We start from the raw sequence: 15,028 nt of genomic DNA on the forward strand, positions 1-15,028 counted from the left end.
AGACAATAGTTATTAAAATGAAAAATTAAGAGTTGATATTCATGTAATTATAGTATCGATTTATTTAACATTCATCACATGTTTTTTTATTTTATTTTTAAAGTAATTTATTCACATTAAAGTAATTATTGAAATACAAATAATTGATCGATATTGACAATATTTCATATAAGTTAGTATAAGCTACACTAAAAAAAGAGTATACTTTAGAAGAAAACTATTTTGATACTTTCATTATCACTCTAGTTATGGAGATGTATAGTATGTTATATTTATTTAAGATAATTATTTATGTTTGATAAAAATAAAGTTCCCTAAAAACTAAAAAATCTAATAGAAACGTCCAAAGTTCAATTAGTAATGATATTATTAGTGGTGTTATGGCACGTGCTAGCCCACCTTAACCTAAATTGATGTTTCGTTGCTTTGCTTCGGTGTCTCTCACCTTAATCTTAAAACCAGATAAGCGCAAACAAATCTCTCTCTCTCTCTCTCTCTACTTTTAATACATTCATTATTATATTTATGATTGATGAACAGTTCAGTGTTACTTCCTTTGATTTTTCGATTAATGCTTATTTGAGCTTCTGCAATGAACTCAAAGCTTTAATCTTGAAGTAAAAAAGGTAATAACAATAACAATAGAAGAAGAATGGGGACAAAGTTTCCCATGATTCAGTTGAGGACATCACTTATCACACCCAGTTATGTCATTTCTTGCAACAGATCAAAGCATTCTAGAAGAATACTTTCAGAGCAAAAATTTTCATTCAAGTCTCTGGGGGATAGATTGAAGCTCAATGACATAACTGCTAGTATGCTCACTCTTTTTTTCTTGGTCATAATTACTTATTTATATAATCTTTTATTATTATGCTGAACTTGGGAATTATTAGTTGTGTGGTTCTTAAGAAGCCACTATTTTAATGAAAATTATAGTTAAGTTCTAAATTTATCCCAATGATTCAGCTTAATGTCGACTTTATCACCTTGCTATTCAAAGAAGAAAGTAGGAGATGTATTTTGGATTCTAAAAAATATCAGATGCTTTTTCCTCTTTATTTAGGGTGTGTTTGGATCGACTAATTTGAATTTATCTACTGATATAAGTACTTGTGAAATTGTTAGAGAGAACTTAATAGAAACAATTTATGAGACGGCGATAAGTTGTTTAGCTTATTTACATATGCTCTATAGAATAACTTATATGAAAATAGTTTGAGTTTATTTTATCTTTTGTTATAGAAATAATTTATACATAAAGTCTAATATGATAAGCGATTATGCAAACAATGCCTAAATACTTCATGTTTTTGAGCTTATGTAATTAGAAGGAGATTGGGAATATAGTATTTCCTAAACTGTGCAGTGTCTTTCCTCTTCTCTATTTCTTCTTATTTTTAAATCCTCACTTCATTTTCAAAGGTTCTATCCAAGAAAGATTCAATGTACTGCTGTCGAGGACTCAATTTTTTTTCAATGAAGTGACTTCTCCGCTTGCAAAATCTGGTCAAAGTAGGAAGCCTGATCCTGAAAATGATCCCGGATTTCAAGTTATGGAAGATATATTTATGGTAGAGCAGACGATTGATCGCAGAACGCCATATGGGATTCTTTCTCTAGCTGCTGTTATATGTATTGAACAATTCAGCAGGTGAATTACATATTCATCTTGTTCTAGCTATGATTGAGTTCGGTTCATACAATGATTTAACTTCTTTCCCATCAAATAACTAGATGATTCACACAAAAATATCTGAATAACAATGCTATTTTTTTTGTTTGTTAATATGATACACCATTATATTCATATTCATTGTTTTACGTTTCATTGTTTGCACTCAATACAACTTCAACAAGTATCCTTGCTATTGGTAACAAAGCGTTGATCCATCACATCGTAAAAACAAAATTTGTATGCTTATAGTCAGTTGGCCACATATTTCAAATACTTCAATGTTAACCAACTATATAGTACAAAGATCTGTGCTTAGCACGAGTCCTTTGACTGTGTTGCTTTGTTAATTTAATATCAATGGATATATGAATCCTTGAAACTCCCTTATTGACGGCGATGTCTTTTTGAATATCTTGCTGAAATCATGGCCTATCCGACTGATACAGATATCATCATTTGACTTTTTGGAAATAAGATATGCAGGATGAATGGATTGACTGGGAAGAAAATGAAGAATATTTTCGAAACACTTGTTCCCTTAACTGTATATAGCGATGCCCGCAATTTGGTTGAATACAGCTGCTTTAGATTTTTGTCAAGGGATGGTTCTGATGTTCATCCTTCCCTCCAGGTATACAATGATGTTCTTTCGACGAAGTCTAACTTGCTCGATTTCTTTGTTTTACTTTTTCAATTAGTTATTCAAAATATAGTAATACTGAATAAGCTTTATTCTGTTATTACATAAAGAAGTGTAATGCTGCTTATTGCTGTTGGACATATATATAGGATCCTGCTTTCCAGAGGCTGATATTCATAACTATGCTTGCCTGGGAAAATCCTTACACTAATTCCCTTTCCAGCAATGTAGAGAAGGCTTCCTTACAGGTTCACTTCTGTCAATGAAGATCGGTGATATTATGATACAAAGATTTTCTGTTATATTTTGGCATAGTTGTGTTATTTAATTTAGTTCTTTTATCTTTATGATTTTGAGAGATCACTTGGGGGACTTTGCAGAGTAAACTTGTCTCCGAGGAGGCTTTTGTTCGTATTGCTCCTGCAGTCTCTGGTGTGGTTGACCGTCCTACAGCGCACATTCTTTTTAAGGCTCTTGCTGGTGAAGAGGGAATTTCCATGAGCATGTGGCTAACTTACATTAATGAGTTTGTCAAGTGAGTTTGTAATGTTCATCTTTTTGTCGACGATATAACTGCCTTAGGAGAAGACATCCAAAAAACATGAAAATGGTCTATAATGATTTGCCAATTTCAAATGTTTCTAGTTCACTAGGTATTCCTACTTTATATGGATAGTGAGATTTTGGAAAAGTTCAAACTTTTAGTTTCTTCACTTTTAATTTCAATTGGACCTATATTTCAGCTTCTTCACTTTTGTACATTGCTATTATATTATAAAAACCTATGTGACTTATTATAGAATTTCAATATCGTAAAACTGCCTGAGTTCTGCTGGAGATTATAGCATAAAAAACAGTATTTGCTAGTTTTGTCTTTCTTTTTATGGTTTGTTCTGTGTACATGCTCATATTTTTATTGTGCTGGAATGCTTTCAGAACACATAAATAGTCTCTGGTATGATAGAATTCTTCTGCTGAGCTTGTACTGATATTGCTGCAGAGTACGTCAAGAAGAGAGGTCATATCAGATTCCAGAGTTTCCCCAAATTTTGGAGGAGAGAGTTTTGTGCATTGGTTCCAACAACAAGCAGCCTGTTCTGAAATGGGAGAATAATATGGCATGGCCTGGAAAACTCACTCTTACTGATAAAGCAATCTATTTCGAGGTATAATTCCATGAGATGTTTATATATGCTATTTCAATACAAGTTCCATGGATTTCTGTATGCAAAGCACTATTACTACTCTTGGTAATTTAATTATCTTGCATAAAATCAATTGTATGAGGAAGTATATTACACGATTGAAATGATAGGATTTTAAAAATTAGTATATTCGAATGTTTTGTGTTCTTTTGGCGTTAAGGCACAAAATTGAATGCTAGCCTATAACAACCGAGACCTACAAATCTTGATTCACAGGATGAAGCTGATTGCTAGAAGAGATTGGTCCCATGGAAATTCCTTCAACCTAAAAAAGATGTAGACAAGGATTTTATCTTTGAGGACATTCCAATTTAATAATTAACCATTGTAGATTATTCAACTGGAAATAATGATTGATTGTAATTTGTTAATTATACTAACTGGCTTGCTTCTCAAAGTGGGTTAAACTGAGCTTATTACAGATCATAAATTAAATGAAAAAAAGTAATGACCATATTGTTTGATTGATGTTTTCTAATCCATGTTCTAGGCAGTTGGCTTATTGCGAAATAAGAGAGCCATGAGATTGGATCTTACATATGAGGGATTGAAGGTAGAGAAGGCAAAAGTTGGGCCTTTAGGGTCTTCACTTTTTGACTCTGCTGTTTCTATATCTTGTGACTCGGAGTGAGTAAGCTTCTTCAAGCATTCTTTATCAGTTTTACTGTCTTAGATTTGTGGTTTACATTGTAAGAAAATTTGATGATCTCTGATGTTCTGGTTGGAATATGATTAGGAGAATGCGAACTAAATTTCCCAAACTATTCTCAAAGCAATTGAAAATTCAAGGCTTTAGTTATTCTTTTCTCTGATAAAGAAGAATCAACGAAGAGAAATCATAATTAAAACCTTCATGTATGATGATGAGTTGGAGAATGAGAACTAAATTCCACAAACTATTTCTTAAAGCGATTGCAAATTCAAGGCTTAGTTATTGTTTTCTCTGATAACTATGTATGAACAACATAGATCATTAGTAAAGGTGCACTGTGTGTTTAGAACCCACAATGTGTGTCTTCCACTTATCTCTGTTGCTCTTTGCTGCATTTTATCATCGTCATCATCTTAAAATATTAAGTGTTTCCTATTTTCACTTACATTCATACGTAGCTCGACTTGGTGGGTGCTGGAATTCATTGACTTGGGAGGTGATATGAGGAGGGATGTTTGGCATGCATTGATTTGTGAAGTCATTGCTTTACACAACTTCATTCATGAGTATGGACCTGATGATTTCGATGAGTCATTATCTAATGTTTATGGGGCTCACAAAGGAAAGCAAAGAGCAACAACCACTGCCATTAATGGTATAGCTAGACTCCAGGCCCTTCAACATTTGCGGAAGTTGTTCGATGATCCGACAAAGCTTGTTCAGTTCTCATATTTACAGAACGCACCACATGGTGATATTGTCCGCCAAACTTTAGCTGTTAATTATTGGGGAGGTCCATTAGTTACAGGATCTATAAACACCCGCAAGCAGCCAGAAAATCGACCTTCAAACGAAATAGCTGATAGCTTTAATCATGTTTTTGACATCGACGGAAGTGTCTACTTACATAAGTGGATGAAATCTTCATCTTGGGGGTCTAGTACCTCTACTAGTTTTTGGAAGAACACTTCAATAAAAGGTTTAATATTAAGTAAGAATCTTGTTGTGGCTGATTTATCACTCACAGAAAGAGCATCAAAAACAAGCAAACAAAAGTACCAAGTTGTTCAGAAGACTCAAGCCACCATTGATGCTGCAACATTGAAAGGCATACCCAGCAACATTGATCTTTTCAAGGTTGGGATGCTTACCTTGGTTTTGTGTTCCTTTAATGATTTTGAGTACTCCCTTCGATCTTAAATTTAAGCAAAAAGTCAAATGTATTTGATCTTAATTTGTACCAAATACATTTGACTTGCTCTGGATTTTGGCAGTTAAATATCAGTTTTGAAAATTTTCAATCCTAACAGTGGTAGATCATGAAATTCCCATACGGTCTTAAAAAGTAATCCTTTTTCCTGTATAGGAGCTAATATTTCCTATCACCTTAACTGTCAAAAGCTTTGAAAAGCTAAGACACTGGGAGGAGCCACCCCTGACGGTTGGGTTTCTTGGACTTGCATATACATTAATTTTTAGGTAAGCTCACACCTAATTATTAATTTATTTGATAATTAGTTTTCTCATTTTGAATGTTTCTTTTTCTTTTTAACATTTCTCATAGAACAGATTTGTAGAAAATGTTAATTCAAAAGTTATTTATGCTAAACCTAGTTGTTTCCGAGCACCATGTTGTTACTGTTTTTGAGGTGATGTTTTATTTTGCCTTTCCAGAAACTTGCTGTCATATATATTTCCTATGATGCTGATGGTCACAGCGGTTGGAATGCTGACAATCAGGGGACTTAAGGAGCAAGGCCGCCTTGGACGATTTTTTGGTGGAGTCGCAATACGTGATCAGCCACCATCAAATACTATACAAAAAATTATTGCTGTAAAAGATGCCATGCGCGATGTTGAGAATATTATGCAGCAAGTGAATGTCTCGCTTCTCAAAATACGTTCGATTTTACTTTCTGGCAATCCACAGGTATATTATAATACCATGCATAGTTAATGAGATATTTTTAGCTAATGTTTATTCAGACATGTTCTTCATATTGACCCCATATTAATTATTATGTTGTTTAGTGGATGTTTAATTTGATCTAATCCTTTGTCAGATAACAACGGAAGTTGCTGTGCTGATGTTAACTTGGGCAACCATTCTCCTCATTATCCCATTCAAGTACATTCTTTCTTTCCTTCTCTTTGATATGTTCACGCGGGAACTCGAGTTTCGGAGAAAAATGGTTAAGAGATTCATGAAAATCTTAAGAGAGCGGTGGCATGCAGTTCCTGCTGCCCCAGTAGCAGTTTTACCATTTGAAAATGAAGAATCTAAATCAGAAATTTCCTCAAAGGAACTTGAAAACATATCAAAGTCACAAAGAAACCTTAGCAGTGGTAAGTCCAGATAGTGATACTATTTTCAGGGTTGCTTACAGAAAATGTATAGATGTAAATTTATTTTAATTTTTCTGTAAATAAAAATAAGAAACTCTTGTACTAGCTTTTGACTCTGGATTTGTCATATTATACTCAATGCTTGAGTTGGACTCTTTTCAATTTTAACTTCTCTCTCTAACTTCAACGGTCTTCAATGTTGACTCTCATTATATCACCTAATAGTCTTGAGGGATATTATTAGAGTTCTGTCCATTTAGGTATTGATTGGATAAGCAGTTTTATAAATTGTTTTCACGAACTTATGAAAATAAGCTAAAATTAACTAACTAATCAGCAAGTTATAACTCGTTTTTAAAAGCTCTTTCAAAAGTGCTTATGTTACAGAAAGAAAATATATGATTAATTTAATTACATTTTGAACGCCTTGGATGGGTTAACATTATTGTTGAAACCATAGATTGTGTTTGAAGATGCACCATAATTCTTTTTGTGAAAGTCAAGAAACAAAATGAGAAGAGAAGTATAGAAAACCATATTGAAGCTCCAACCCCAAGCTCCAGAGCAACCCGAATCTAATCTGAAATGGTAATACAACATTGGACCCAAAGCAAAAAAGCTCGATAAGAACTGTATGATTTGACAATTTGTGACAAGCTTCTTCCATTTCGGATACACACCCAGTGCGCACGATAGGTAGTAAGTGTACATTAGCACATGCACTGAAGCATTTGTAATGAGCACGACAGAGAACATTGTTTCAGATGTTTGTAACGAGATGTAACACATGACTACAGCGGTTGAATGATGGTACACGTGGAGGAACGTGAGTCGTTTGATTGACTTACTTAGAATGATGAGGAGCGTGTCCACGAATTCAAGGATCTTGGATAGATAGAAGATATAAGTCCAGAAGAATATGGGCCCAGTGGGTTGTGTGTGTCGAGGGATGCATATAATCCACTGGAGGTGAGGTGCATGGGAAAAAGCGGAGAGTATGCAACCAAGGGCCATTATGAATGAGAGGAGCATGAGGAACATGCTATGGACGGCTGAGATTGGTTTTAGGATGTATTTAGGTATGGATGGTAGAGAGATGATACAAGAGAGAGTGAAGATGAACAAAAGGTAAAAGAGGATTGTGAAGCATAAAAAGTGAAGAGATGAGCCTAGGGTTTGGCCTTTGATCCATGAGAAATTATGTATTGTTGGATGTTTCACCAACCAATACTCCAACCATGAAAAACTCATTTTTATGAAGAAAGACATTCAAACAACACTACTAGCTAGTGTAACAAGTACATTTGGTTTTATTTAAATAGAAAATGAAGAAAGTGAGGGTAATCATATCATTTGTAGTGGCTGTAGAACTATTGGATATAAATACAAGATGGTGAAAATAGATCTTGCACTCAAATTCAACTTGTTGACCCGTGCAACATTTGTAGAGGATTTGAAGATGAAAAATGATTGATCAAAAAATATTTTTTTTGCCTTTGGAATATAGTGTGAATTGGAATGTTTATAAAAAGTTTAGTGATAAATGGAAAAAAGAGGATTGAAGAGGAGATAGGAAATAAGAGGAATGAAGAGATTTAAAACAAGCAAAACCTTCTTAGTTGCACAGTTTTTTTGGTCTCATGTGAAATAGGATGAAGTGATTATAATTTAAATTAGCCTCATCAAGTGTATTATCCGTGTGTTTAAACTAAGAAGAAGAAAATTTCTGTTTTCTTGCATTCCCAAAGGCTATACGTGAGTTTTTGCTATTGCGATTTGTTGGGTCGGTTATAGCATGCATGAAGTGAGAATTTGATAGCATGATAGATCACTTTTGTAAAAAAGTATTTTTGAATATCACCAAACGTATTCTATTTGTAATTATCAAGGTTTTTAGATAAATTACAATCACATTGCCATCGATCTTAAATATTGCACATAATCAGTTACTTTGTGTTTGCAATAAAAAAAAACAGTTTTATTTTTAATGTAAATTGTTTACATAGTTGGTAAATTATCAACATCATATAAGTGATTTTATAAATAGTTAAAGACAAAAATCAAACATTACTAATTTATTTATTTACTTTTACTTTTTTTTTTGTTCATTATAATTAATTTACATAATTGCGACGTCTCGAATTCGAATCTAAAATAAAATGTCCACCTAATAATATCTGCATTTATCAATTTAACTGGTGTTTTAATATATGAATTTTAATATATGAATTTTATACATTCGGTTGTAAAGTATTTTTTAAAACATGATGCACGAGGGGGACTGCTTACTATATTATTTGAGAAAAAATGATGCACAACAAGAATAAATTAATTTTATATTATCATTGTAAATTAATTTATATTGATAATGAATATTTTTTTTTATTTCATCATCTCACTTGATAATTATAATAACTACCATCATTAAATAACCACACAATCAAAGATTAGAATTGATTGTCAATCAAAGACAATGTATGAGTATTAAACTCATATTATTATTATAAAATAATAAATTAAATTACATTTAAGAGTTACATTCATTTAATAATATTGTATCGAATAAATATTTTTCAAAAATCAATAATTTAAAAAATCTACTATTATATAAATTATATATATAAATTTTGACATCAATATATAATTGTTTCCTATATCATTTAAATACGTTAAGATTAACTTCAACAACAACACGATATATAATATTATTATACATAAATAAACTATTATATTGTTATGTTATTTAACTATTTTATATAATATATTGTTATGTTATTATATATATATATATATTATTTTTTAAATATGGCTAATATAGATCTCTAAGAAAATGGTCTTAGAATGGATGTTTACTATTTTTACTAAAATATGAATTTTATAATAATAAAAAATAAAGAATAAATATAATATTTTATTAAAATTAATTAAAAATAACGAAATTCATCTTTTAAATTACTTTTTAACTTTTTGTCAAAAAAGTTATGATAATTTGATTTAATATAATATTTATGATTTATTATTAAAACAATCTTCGGCCCATTTGATGAGATTTCTGGATCTCTCCCTGTTTTAAAATAATTCATTCAAGAGTTTTAAATATTATAATTTTTAATGCCAAAACACTTTTAACTATCCTCCATTCTTTCTTTACAAAATTCAAATAATTTAATTTTCATGTACGTATTACACTGTCGGTAATTTTTATAATAATTATGATAACAATTAAATATTATTAATGATTTAATTATTATAATTAATTAATAGTGGAATATTTTTTTTTACACTACAATATATTTAAATTAAATTCATAACCAAAAGTTGTTCATATAGTCAGTTTTTTTAATTTTTTCACAGAAACTTTGTGATGGGCTTGCATATCCCAAAAGTAATGCATTTATTTAAGGGAAAGCGAAGCAGTTGCATTTTAAAACTTCTTTTACTTACACATACTAAAATTAATGAGTTAGTTCTTTACTTTGCATTTGAACTAGTTAATCAATAGACCAAACCCAAAGTTCAATTAGTTTCAGTTCAAGTTTATGACAATAAAAGCTGTTTTTATCCAATTATTTTTCTTTCTTTAATTAACTTCCATATCCAACACAATCATTAGCATTCATAACATTTACTCTCATATTAATTTTCAGTTTTAATGGTACATATGTTTGGAATATGTTTGGATTAGAAATGAGTCGGACAAAATCACGGTTATTGTGATTTTATTGAATAATAAAGTGTTAGTGGTTCATTGTAATTATGTTAATCTCAACTACAAATCCGAATACGGACTTGGTGCAGGTTCAGATTGACGTGAAATTTGACAGAATCACGGTGTACAATGTAATTGGTCTCTTAATAATTGAAGGTCCCTCAATCCATTCACATTTCAAGGAACATTTGCAATTGTGAAAATTTAACCAAGAAACCATAGACTTCCCTTCCAAAGAGTTGAGACTTGCATGACAATGAGTTGTTGATGAACTCCCCAATGATGTTTTCAGTATGCACAAACAAAAGTTGAATTTGGTTATTTTCATATTGTCAAAGTGGCATAAAGGAGAGGAATATGATCCATGGAATCAAATATTAGGAAGAAACTTCACATTCACGTTTGCTGCAACTTTCTACATCTACTAAGAAATCTTGTGTATTATCCATTCATTAGTATATGGTAATTCTAATTTAATAAAACATACAACTTCCTCAAGGAAACCAAAAGCACTATTTGTATAACTTGCCATCATCATTCAAGCATCATTTACCTTCAAAAGAGGAGAAAAGCAAAACATGATGAAATTGGATGAACCAAAGCAAAGATCAATCATCAATAGTTACATACAAATGAAAAGGAATCCCTTTCTTGTGACTCCATTCCAAAGCCATCCCTTTCACCCTTTTTCTCCTTCCTCAAAACCCACATATAAAAACATATACTTTCTCCACCTTCTTCTTCCTTCCTCAACAATATCACCATTTCATTCATATTATGTCTCTAACAGGCCGTCCTCGTGTCGTCGTCAATGGAGTTCGAAGAATGAGAACCTTCCACTATTTCTGGTGTCTCAATTGCCAACGTACTGTGAGAATACCCTCAACAATAACAATGCATGCCTCTATCTGCCCCTATTGCTTCCATCAATTACGTTATGAACTTGATGTATCAAGGACAAGACTTTCATCTAATAATCAATTAATGCATAATTTGGCTTTCATCCTTGATCCATCTCTCAGAAGACAAAACCAAAACAACACAACACCACAATGGGAAACAGAACATGAACATGATCAAAATCAAAATCAAAATCAAAATCCACAAACATGGATTACTCTTAGATTTGTAAGACCAACTACTCCACCAAGTCCTATTTCCCCACCACAGCAAAACTTGGATCCACAACCCAATAACATCCCTTCATTAGATGAGTTCTTTGATGGAATGATTGAAAACAACATTCGACCAGGGCCGCCTCCTGCGTCGCCTTCAGCTATCGAAGCCTTGCCTATGGTGAAAGTGACAGAAACTCAACTGTCAAGTGATCCAAATTGTCCAATATGTAAAGATGAATTTGAGGTTGATGTAGAAGTGAGAGAGTTACCATGCAAACATTTCTACCATTCTGATTGTATTCTTCCTTGGCTCCATATGCATAACACTTGCCCTGTATGTCGCCATGAGTTACAAGGGATTGATAATAGTAATGCTAATTACAACTACTTTTTCCTCAATGAGAATGAGCAACAAGGGTTCATTGGTTTTGAGGAATTTGCAAGCAGCATTAATTGGATTTGGAGCCAACTGGCTTTGTTTAGGCCAATTCGCGCAATCCTAGATTGGACATTGTCCTTCTTTGATTTCCAACACAACAATGGTCGCAGTCATAGTAGAAGTAAGATCAAACTCTAAGACTGCTATTACTTGTTTCAAAAATCTTAATTTTTTTGCTGTCATTGCATCTTGTTAGCTTCAATGATATTATTTTAATGAATATTTTATTAATTAAAATGACACTAATGAACTTTTAGGATTTACCCCAAGGGGATTTAAACTTTGTTCGACTGTCGCTTGAGGTTACAAGGTTAAACTGTTAGATAACTGTGTATGCAGGTAGTTCTTGGTGGCGAGCATTGCTCATTTCACAGCTTTGTCTATGAGATTTCAGATTGAAGCCTGGTTTATCATGTTGGAATTATTCCATTGCTTATGGTAATTTCTAAATTTGCTTCACTATTGAGAGGTCTTGACTGTTCTCACATCAAATTTGTGCTGCTTATTGTGTGCTTGCTGCACTAATTCATACTTTAAGCAGTCTAGCATTCAGGCATGGTAAGGTGTAAATTATGGTTCCATTAAAAAATTTAGTAGATAAGAGGTGTATATATATAATTTGTGTGCTAGTCACATGCAAAAAATTACACTGTATATATGTTAATGTGCATAAATATATTCAAAGATTGTTTTCTATATTGTTGTTAAGGCATATATACCTTTTCCATTTTTTGTGGTGTTTTTATTTTCTACTCAATATTGTTTCTTCTGTCAGTTTTTTGTTGGATGTTCTTGTAAATTTTAATCTGTTTTTGTTTCTTTTGTAAGAAAACTTGAAACTTCTTCAACTCTTTTGTTATCTTAAAATATAAATAATGAAGAAAAAAAAGAGAGTAGAGAACAAGGAAACATGTAGCATAGTTGTGTAAGTAATAAAAGTAGTGTCAGAACTAGTTTGGTGAAAAAGTTTATATGTGTAATTGGAAAGAGGATGGTAGAATTGGATCTGCCCGAGTCAATTATCGCAACCGCCGGTTACCTCCACTTTCTGCCACTGCATCGGTCACCATCTCCGCCTTGGGGTTATTCTTCACTCCTGTTTCAAGGTCACTTTATTTATTCATGTACTTAATTTCATTACAAATTGCAAGACTTTGGAGTATGAATCTGCTAGTTTATTTGTGTGCTGTATACTTTTATGGTTCTTTAGGAAAATGTGTGTTGGGGTACATTTTATGTCTTTAACGTTTTAACTTGTATGCTATGACTTATAGGGGCTTCGGTTGCTTTGGCTCACTTCCCTCCTATGTGTTCTAATGGTGTCAATTATCTGCATTGACAATTGGAGACATGTAAGCGTAACACATAATCAATAATTGATTTGATAACTATTTTTGATTCGTCATGCATGTGACAATTGGAGACATGTAAGCATAACACCAAATCAATAGTTGATTTGATAATTACTTGTGATTCGTCATGCATGTGGATATAAGATGAACCATTGATTAATCATAAATGTTGATACTACTCACTTTATTTTTTTTAATGAAAAATCCAATTGTCGGCTCATATATCACATTTTCCAATTCTTACTTGACAATCGTTTGTAGGCCAACCAACACTTTGCGATGGCTTATACATCCCAAAAGAATGCATTATTTATACAGAAAAGAGGGAATAACAAGGCAAATGCAAATTTTATTATTGATTTTGTGAAATTTAGGTTAAATATAAAGGGAATTCACTTTACATGACAAAGAGAAAGAAAGCTGTTGCATTTTAAAACTACTTTCATTCTACTTTTGCACCAAAACGAGTTGGTTTTTTACTTTACTTTATATTTGTACTAATAGACCATAACCATATTCAAACATGCACTCATTATCTTGTGAAAACACACTTGGGAATTGGGATCAAATGTCAGATAATGCAAATTAGATCGATTCCTTCTAATTCTAAGAGGGGATATAATATATTTGTCTACACAAAATGGATTAAGAAATAACAAATGTGTCAATTGCATTGTTATGAAAAAACAGTGGTAAAAAAAAAAATTCAAACAGTTAATCAGGTAGTATTGTTTGAGCATCGTATAATAATAACTATTGAACAACAAAGTGTAAAAAAAAAAAATTAGCAATACCAATCACACAATAGAATGATGAAACCTAAGAGTGATGATGATGGTGACAGGTCACGAGTCTTTATCGTTGCGTTTGTTCTTAACATTAGCATAACTCTTGAGATGAAAATCAAGAAAAAGAGCCAAAAGAGAAGCATTGAAAACAGCGTTGAAGCACCAAGCCTTCATTCCAGAGCAACCAACACCAGATCCAGAGAAGTGGTAATAAAGCATGACACCGGAGGCGGCGAAGCTGAATACAAACTGAACAATCTGACAGTCGGTGACGGCGCGCTTCCACGGCGGTCGAATTCCGATAACGGTGAGGAAGTAGTAAGAGTACATGATGACGTGGACGGATGAGTTAGTTAGAAGCGCGATTGGGAAAAGCGATTGAGAGGAATGGAGCCATAGATAAGACATGAGGGGAACGGTGGAGTGATGGTACACGTGGAGAAATGAGAGCCGTTTGATGGAGCGCGAGAGTATGATGAAGAGAGTGTCGAGGAATTCAAGAAATTTGGAGAGGTAGAAGATGTAGGCCCAAAAGAAGAGGGGTCCACTTGGAGGGGTTTGAGGAGGGAAGCATATGGTGGAGCGGAGGTTGGGGGTGTGTGTGAGGATGGTTAGGGAGGTGCCAATAGCCATAGTGAGGGAGAGGATGGAGAGAGTTAGGTTGTGGAGTGCGGTGAGGGGTTTGAGGAAGCTAGGAGGGAAAGGTGGGAGAGGGAGAAGGAGGAGGAAGAGAGCGAGGAAGAGGTAAGAAGCTATGGCAATACAGAGGAATAGTGGAGAAGAAGCTGGGGTTTGAGGAGGGTTCCATGTGAAATTCAGGATATTTGGATGGTAAACTAGCCAGTATTGGAGGACACTGATGCTGCTGCTAATGGGGTTTCCCATTCTCCTCTCTGCCTCTGGATAAGAAATGTGTTCCGGAGATATGGTAGTCACTTTATGCACTCTTGTTATCTAGGTTAATTTCTCATGTAGGTTATTATTATTTATTGGCATTCACTGTTGGGGATATTTGATATAACATTGCCTTATATTCACACTTTCCTATTCTTTCTTCAATCATTGATTGCAAGTCAACCAGTGTATCTGTATTGTCAATTG

General features: G+C 33.1%; 4 protein-coding genes across 7 annotated transcripts; 2 read left to right on the forward strand and 2 right to left on the reverse strand.

Annotated features, from left to right (window-relative positions):
* The first annotated feature begins 405 nt into the window (after nucleotides 1-405).
* On the forward strand, nucleotides 406-6,683 carry LOC101492452 (uncharacterized). 2 transcript variants are annotated; one of them, XM_004485450.4, is made up of 11 exons: nucleotides 406-815; nucleotides 1,426-1,654; nucleotides 2,162-2,309; nucleotides 2,468-2,566; nucleotides 2,699-2,853; nucleotides 3,319-3,484; nucleotides 4,014-4,150; nucleotides 4,634-5,312; nucleotides 5,542-5,654; nucleotides 5,850-6,105; nucleotides 6,239-6,683. In XM_004485450.4, exons 1-11 carry the CDS (start codon nucleotides 653-655, stop codon nucleotides 6,533-6,535), a joined length of 2,442 nt encoding a protein of 813 aa, XP_004485507.1. In that variant the 5' UTR covers nucleotides 406-652; the 3' UTR covers nucleotides 6,536-6,683. The 2 variants fall into 2 exon arrangements, with proteins under 2 accessions (XP_004485507.1, XP_004485508.1); XM_004485451.4 differs by lacking the exon at nucleotides 406-815 and having other exon boundaries at nucleotides 1,513-1,654; nucleotides 2,154-2,309.
* A 249-nt stretch (nucleotides 6,684-6,932) lies between these two features.
* On the reverse strand, nucleotides 6,933-7,790 carry LOC101500885 (uncharacterized). Its single transcript, XM_004486181.3, has one exon. It carries the CDS (start codon nucleotides 7,788-7,790, stop codon nucleotides 6,933-6,935), a length of 858 nt encoding a protein of 285 aa, XP_004486238.2.
* A 2,602-nt stretch (nucleotides 7,791-10,392) lies between these two features.
* On the forward strand, nucleotides 10,393-14,986 carry LOC101493011 (uncharacterized). 3 transcript variants are annotated; one of them, XR_012163168.1, is made up of 3 exons: nucleotides 10,393-11,908; nucleotides 12,127-12,893; nucleotides 13,062-14,986. XR_012163168.1 is itself a non-coding variant. In XM_004485452.4 (2 exons), the coding sequence occupies exons 1-2, from the start codon at nucleotides 11,008-11,010 to the stop codon at nucleotides 12,171-12,173; spliced, it is 948 nt and encodes a 315-aa protein (XP_004485509.1). In that variant the 5' UTR covers nucleotides 10,393-11,007; the 3' UTR covers nucleotides 12,174-14,986. The 3 variants fall into 3 exon arrangements, 1 of the variants encoding a protein (XP_004485509.1); XR_003474570.2 differs by having other exon boundaries at nucleotides 12,127-12,225; XM_004485452.4 differs by having other exon boundaries at nucleotides 12,127-14,986.
* LOC101493978 (fatty acid elongase 3-like) lies at nucleotides 12,941-14,955 on the reverse strand. The gene is made up of 2 exons (XM_027337530.2): nucleotides 13,934-14,955; nucleotides 12,941-13,117 (listed from the first exon to the last, which is right to left on the reverse strand). Exon 1 carries the CDS (start codon nucleotides 14,810-14,812, stop codon nucleotides 13,985-13,987), a length of 828 nt encoding a protein of 275 aa, XP_027193331.1. The 5' UTR covers nucleotides 14,813-14,955; the 3' UTR covers nucleotides 12,941-13,117; nucleotides 13,934-13,984.
* Nucleotides 14,987-15,028: the final 42 nt, after the last annotated feature.

The sequence above is a fragment of the Cicer arietinum genome, chromosome 1, assembly GCF_000331145.2.
Source record: "Cicer arietinum cultivar CDC Frontier isolate Library 1 chromosome 1, Cicar.CDCFrontier_v2.0, whole genome shotgun sequence".
Classification (NCBI taxonomy): Eukaryota; Viridiplantae; Streptophyta; class Magnoliopsida; order Fabales; family Fabaceae; genus Cicer; species Cicer arietinum.

Coding starts and splice junctions, on each gene's coding strand:
- LOC101493978 (XM_027337530.2), bottom strand. CDS start 14,812: ATGGGAAACCCCATTAGCAGCAGCATCAGTGTCCTCCAATACTGGCTA.
- LOC101492452 (XM_004485450.4), top strand. CDS start 653: ATGGGGACAAAGTTTCCCATGATTCAGTTGAGGACATCACTTATCACA. Junction 2,854..3,318: donor TACATTAATGAGTTTGTCAA/GTGAGTTTGTAA, acceptor ATATTGCTGCAG/AGTACGTCAAGAAGAGAGGT. Junction 5,655..5,849: donor GCATATACATTAATTTTTAG/GTAAGCTCACAC, acceptor TTGCCTTTCCAG/AAACTTGCTGTCATATATAT.
- LOC101500885 (XM_004486181.3), bottom strand. CDS start 7,790: ATGTCTTTCTTCATAAAAATGAGTTTTTCATGGTTGGAGTATTGGTTG.
- LOC101493011 (XM_004485452.4), top strand. CDS start 11,008: ATGTCTCTAACAGGCCGTCCTCGTGTCGTCGTCAATGGAGTTCGAAGA. Junction 11,909..12,126: donor TGGTCGCAGTCATAGTAGAA/GTAAGATCAAAC, acceptor CTGTGTATGCAG/GTAGTTCTTGGTGGCGAGCA.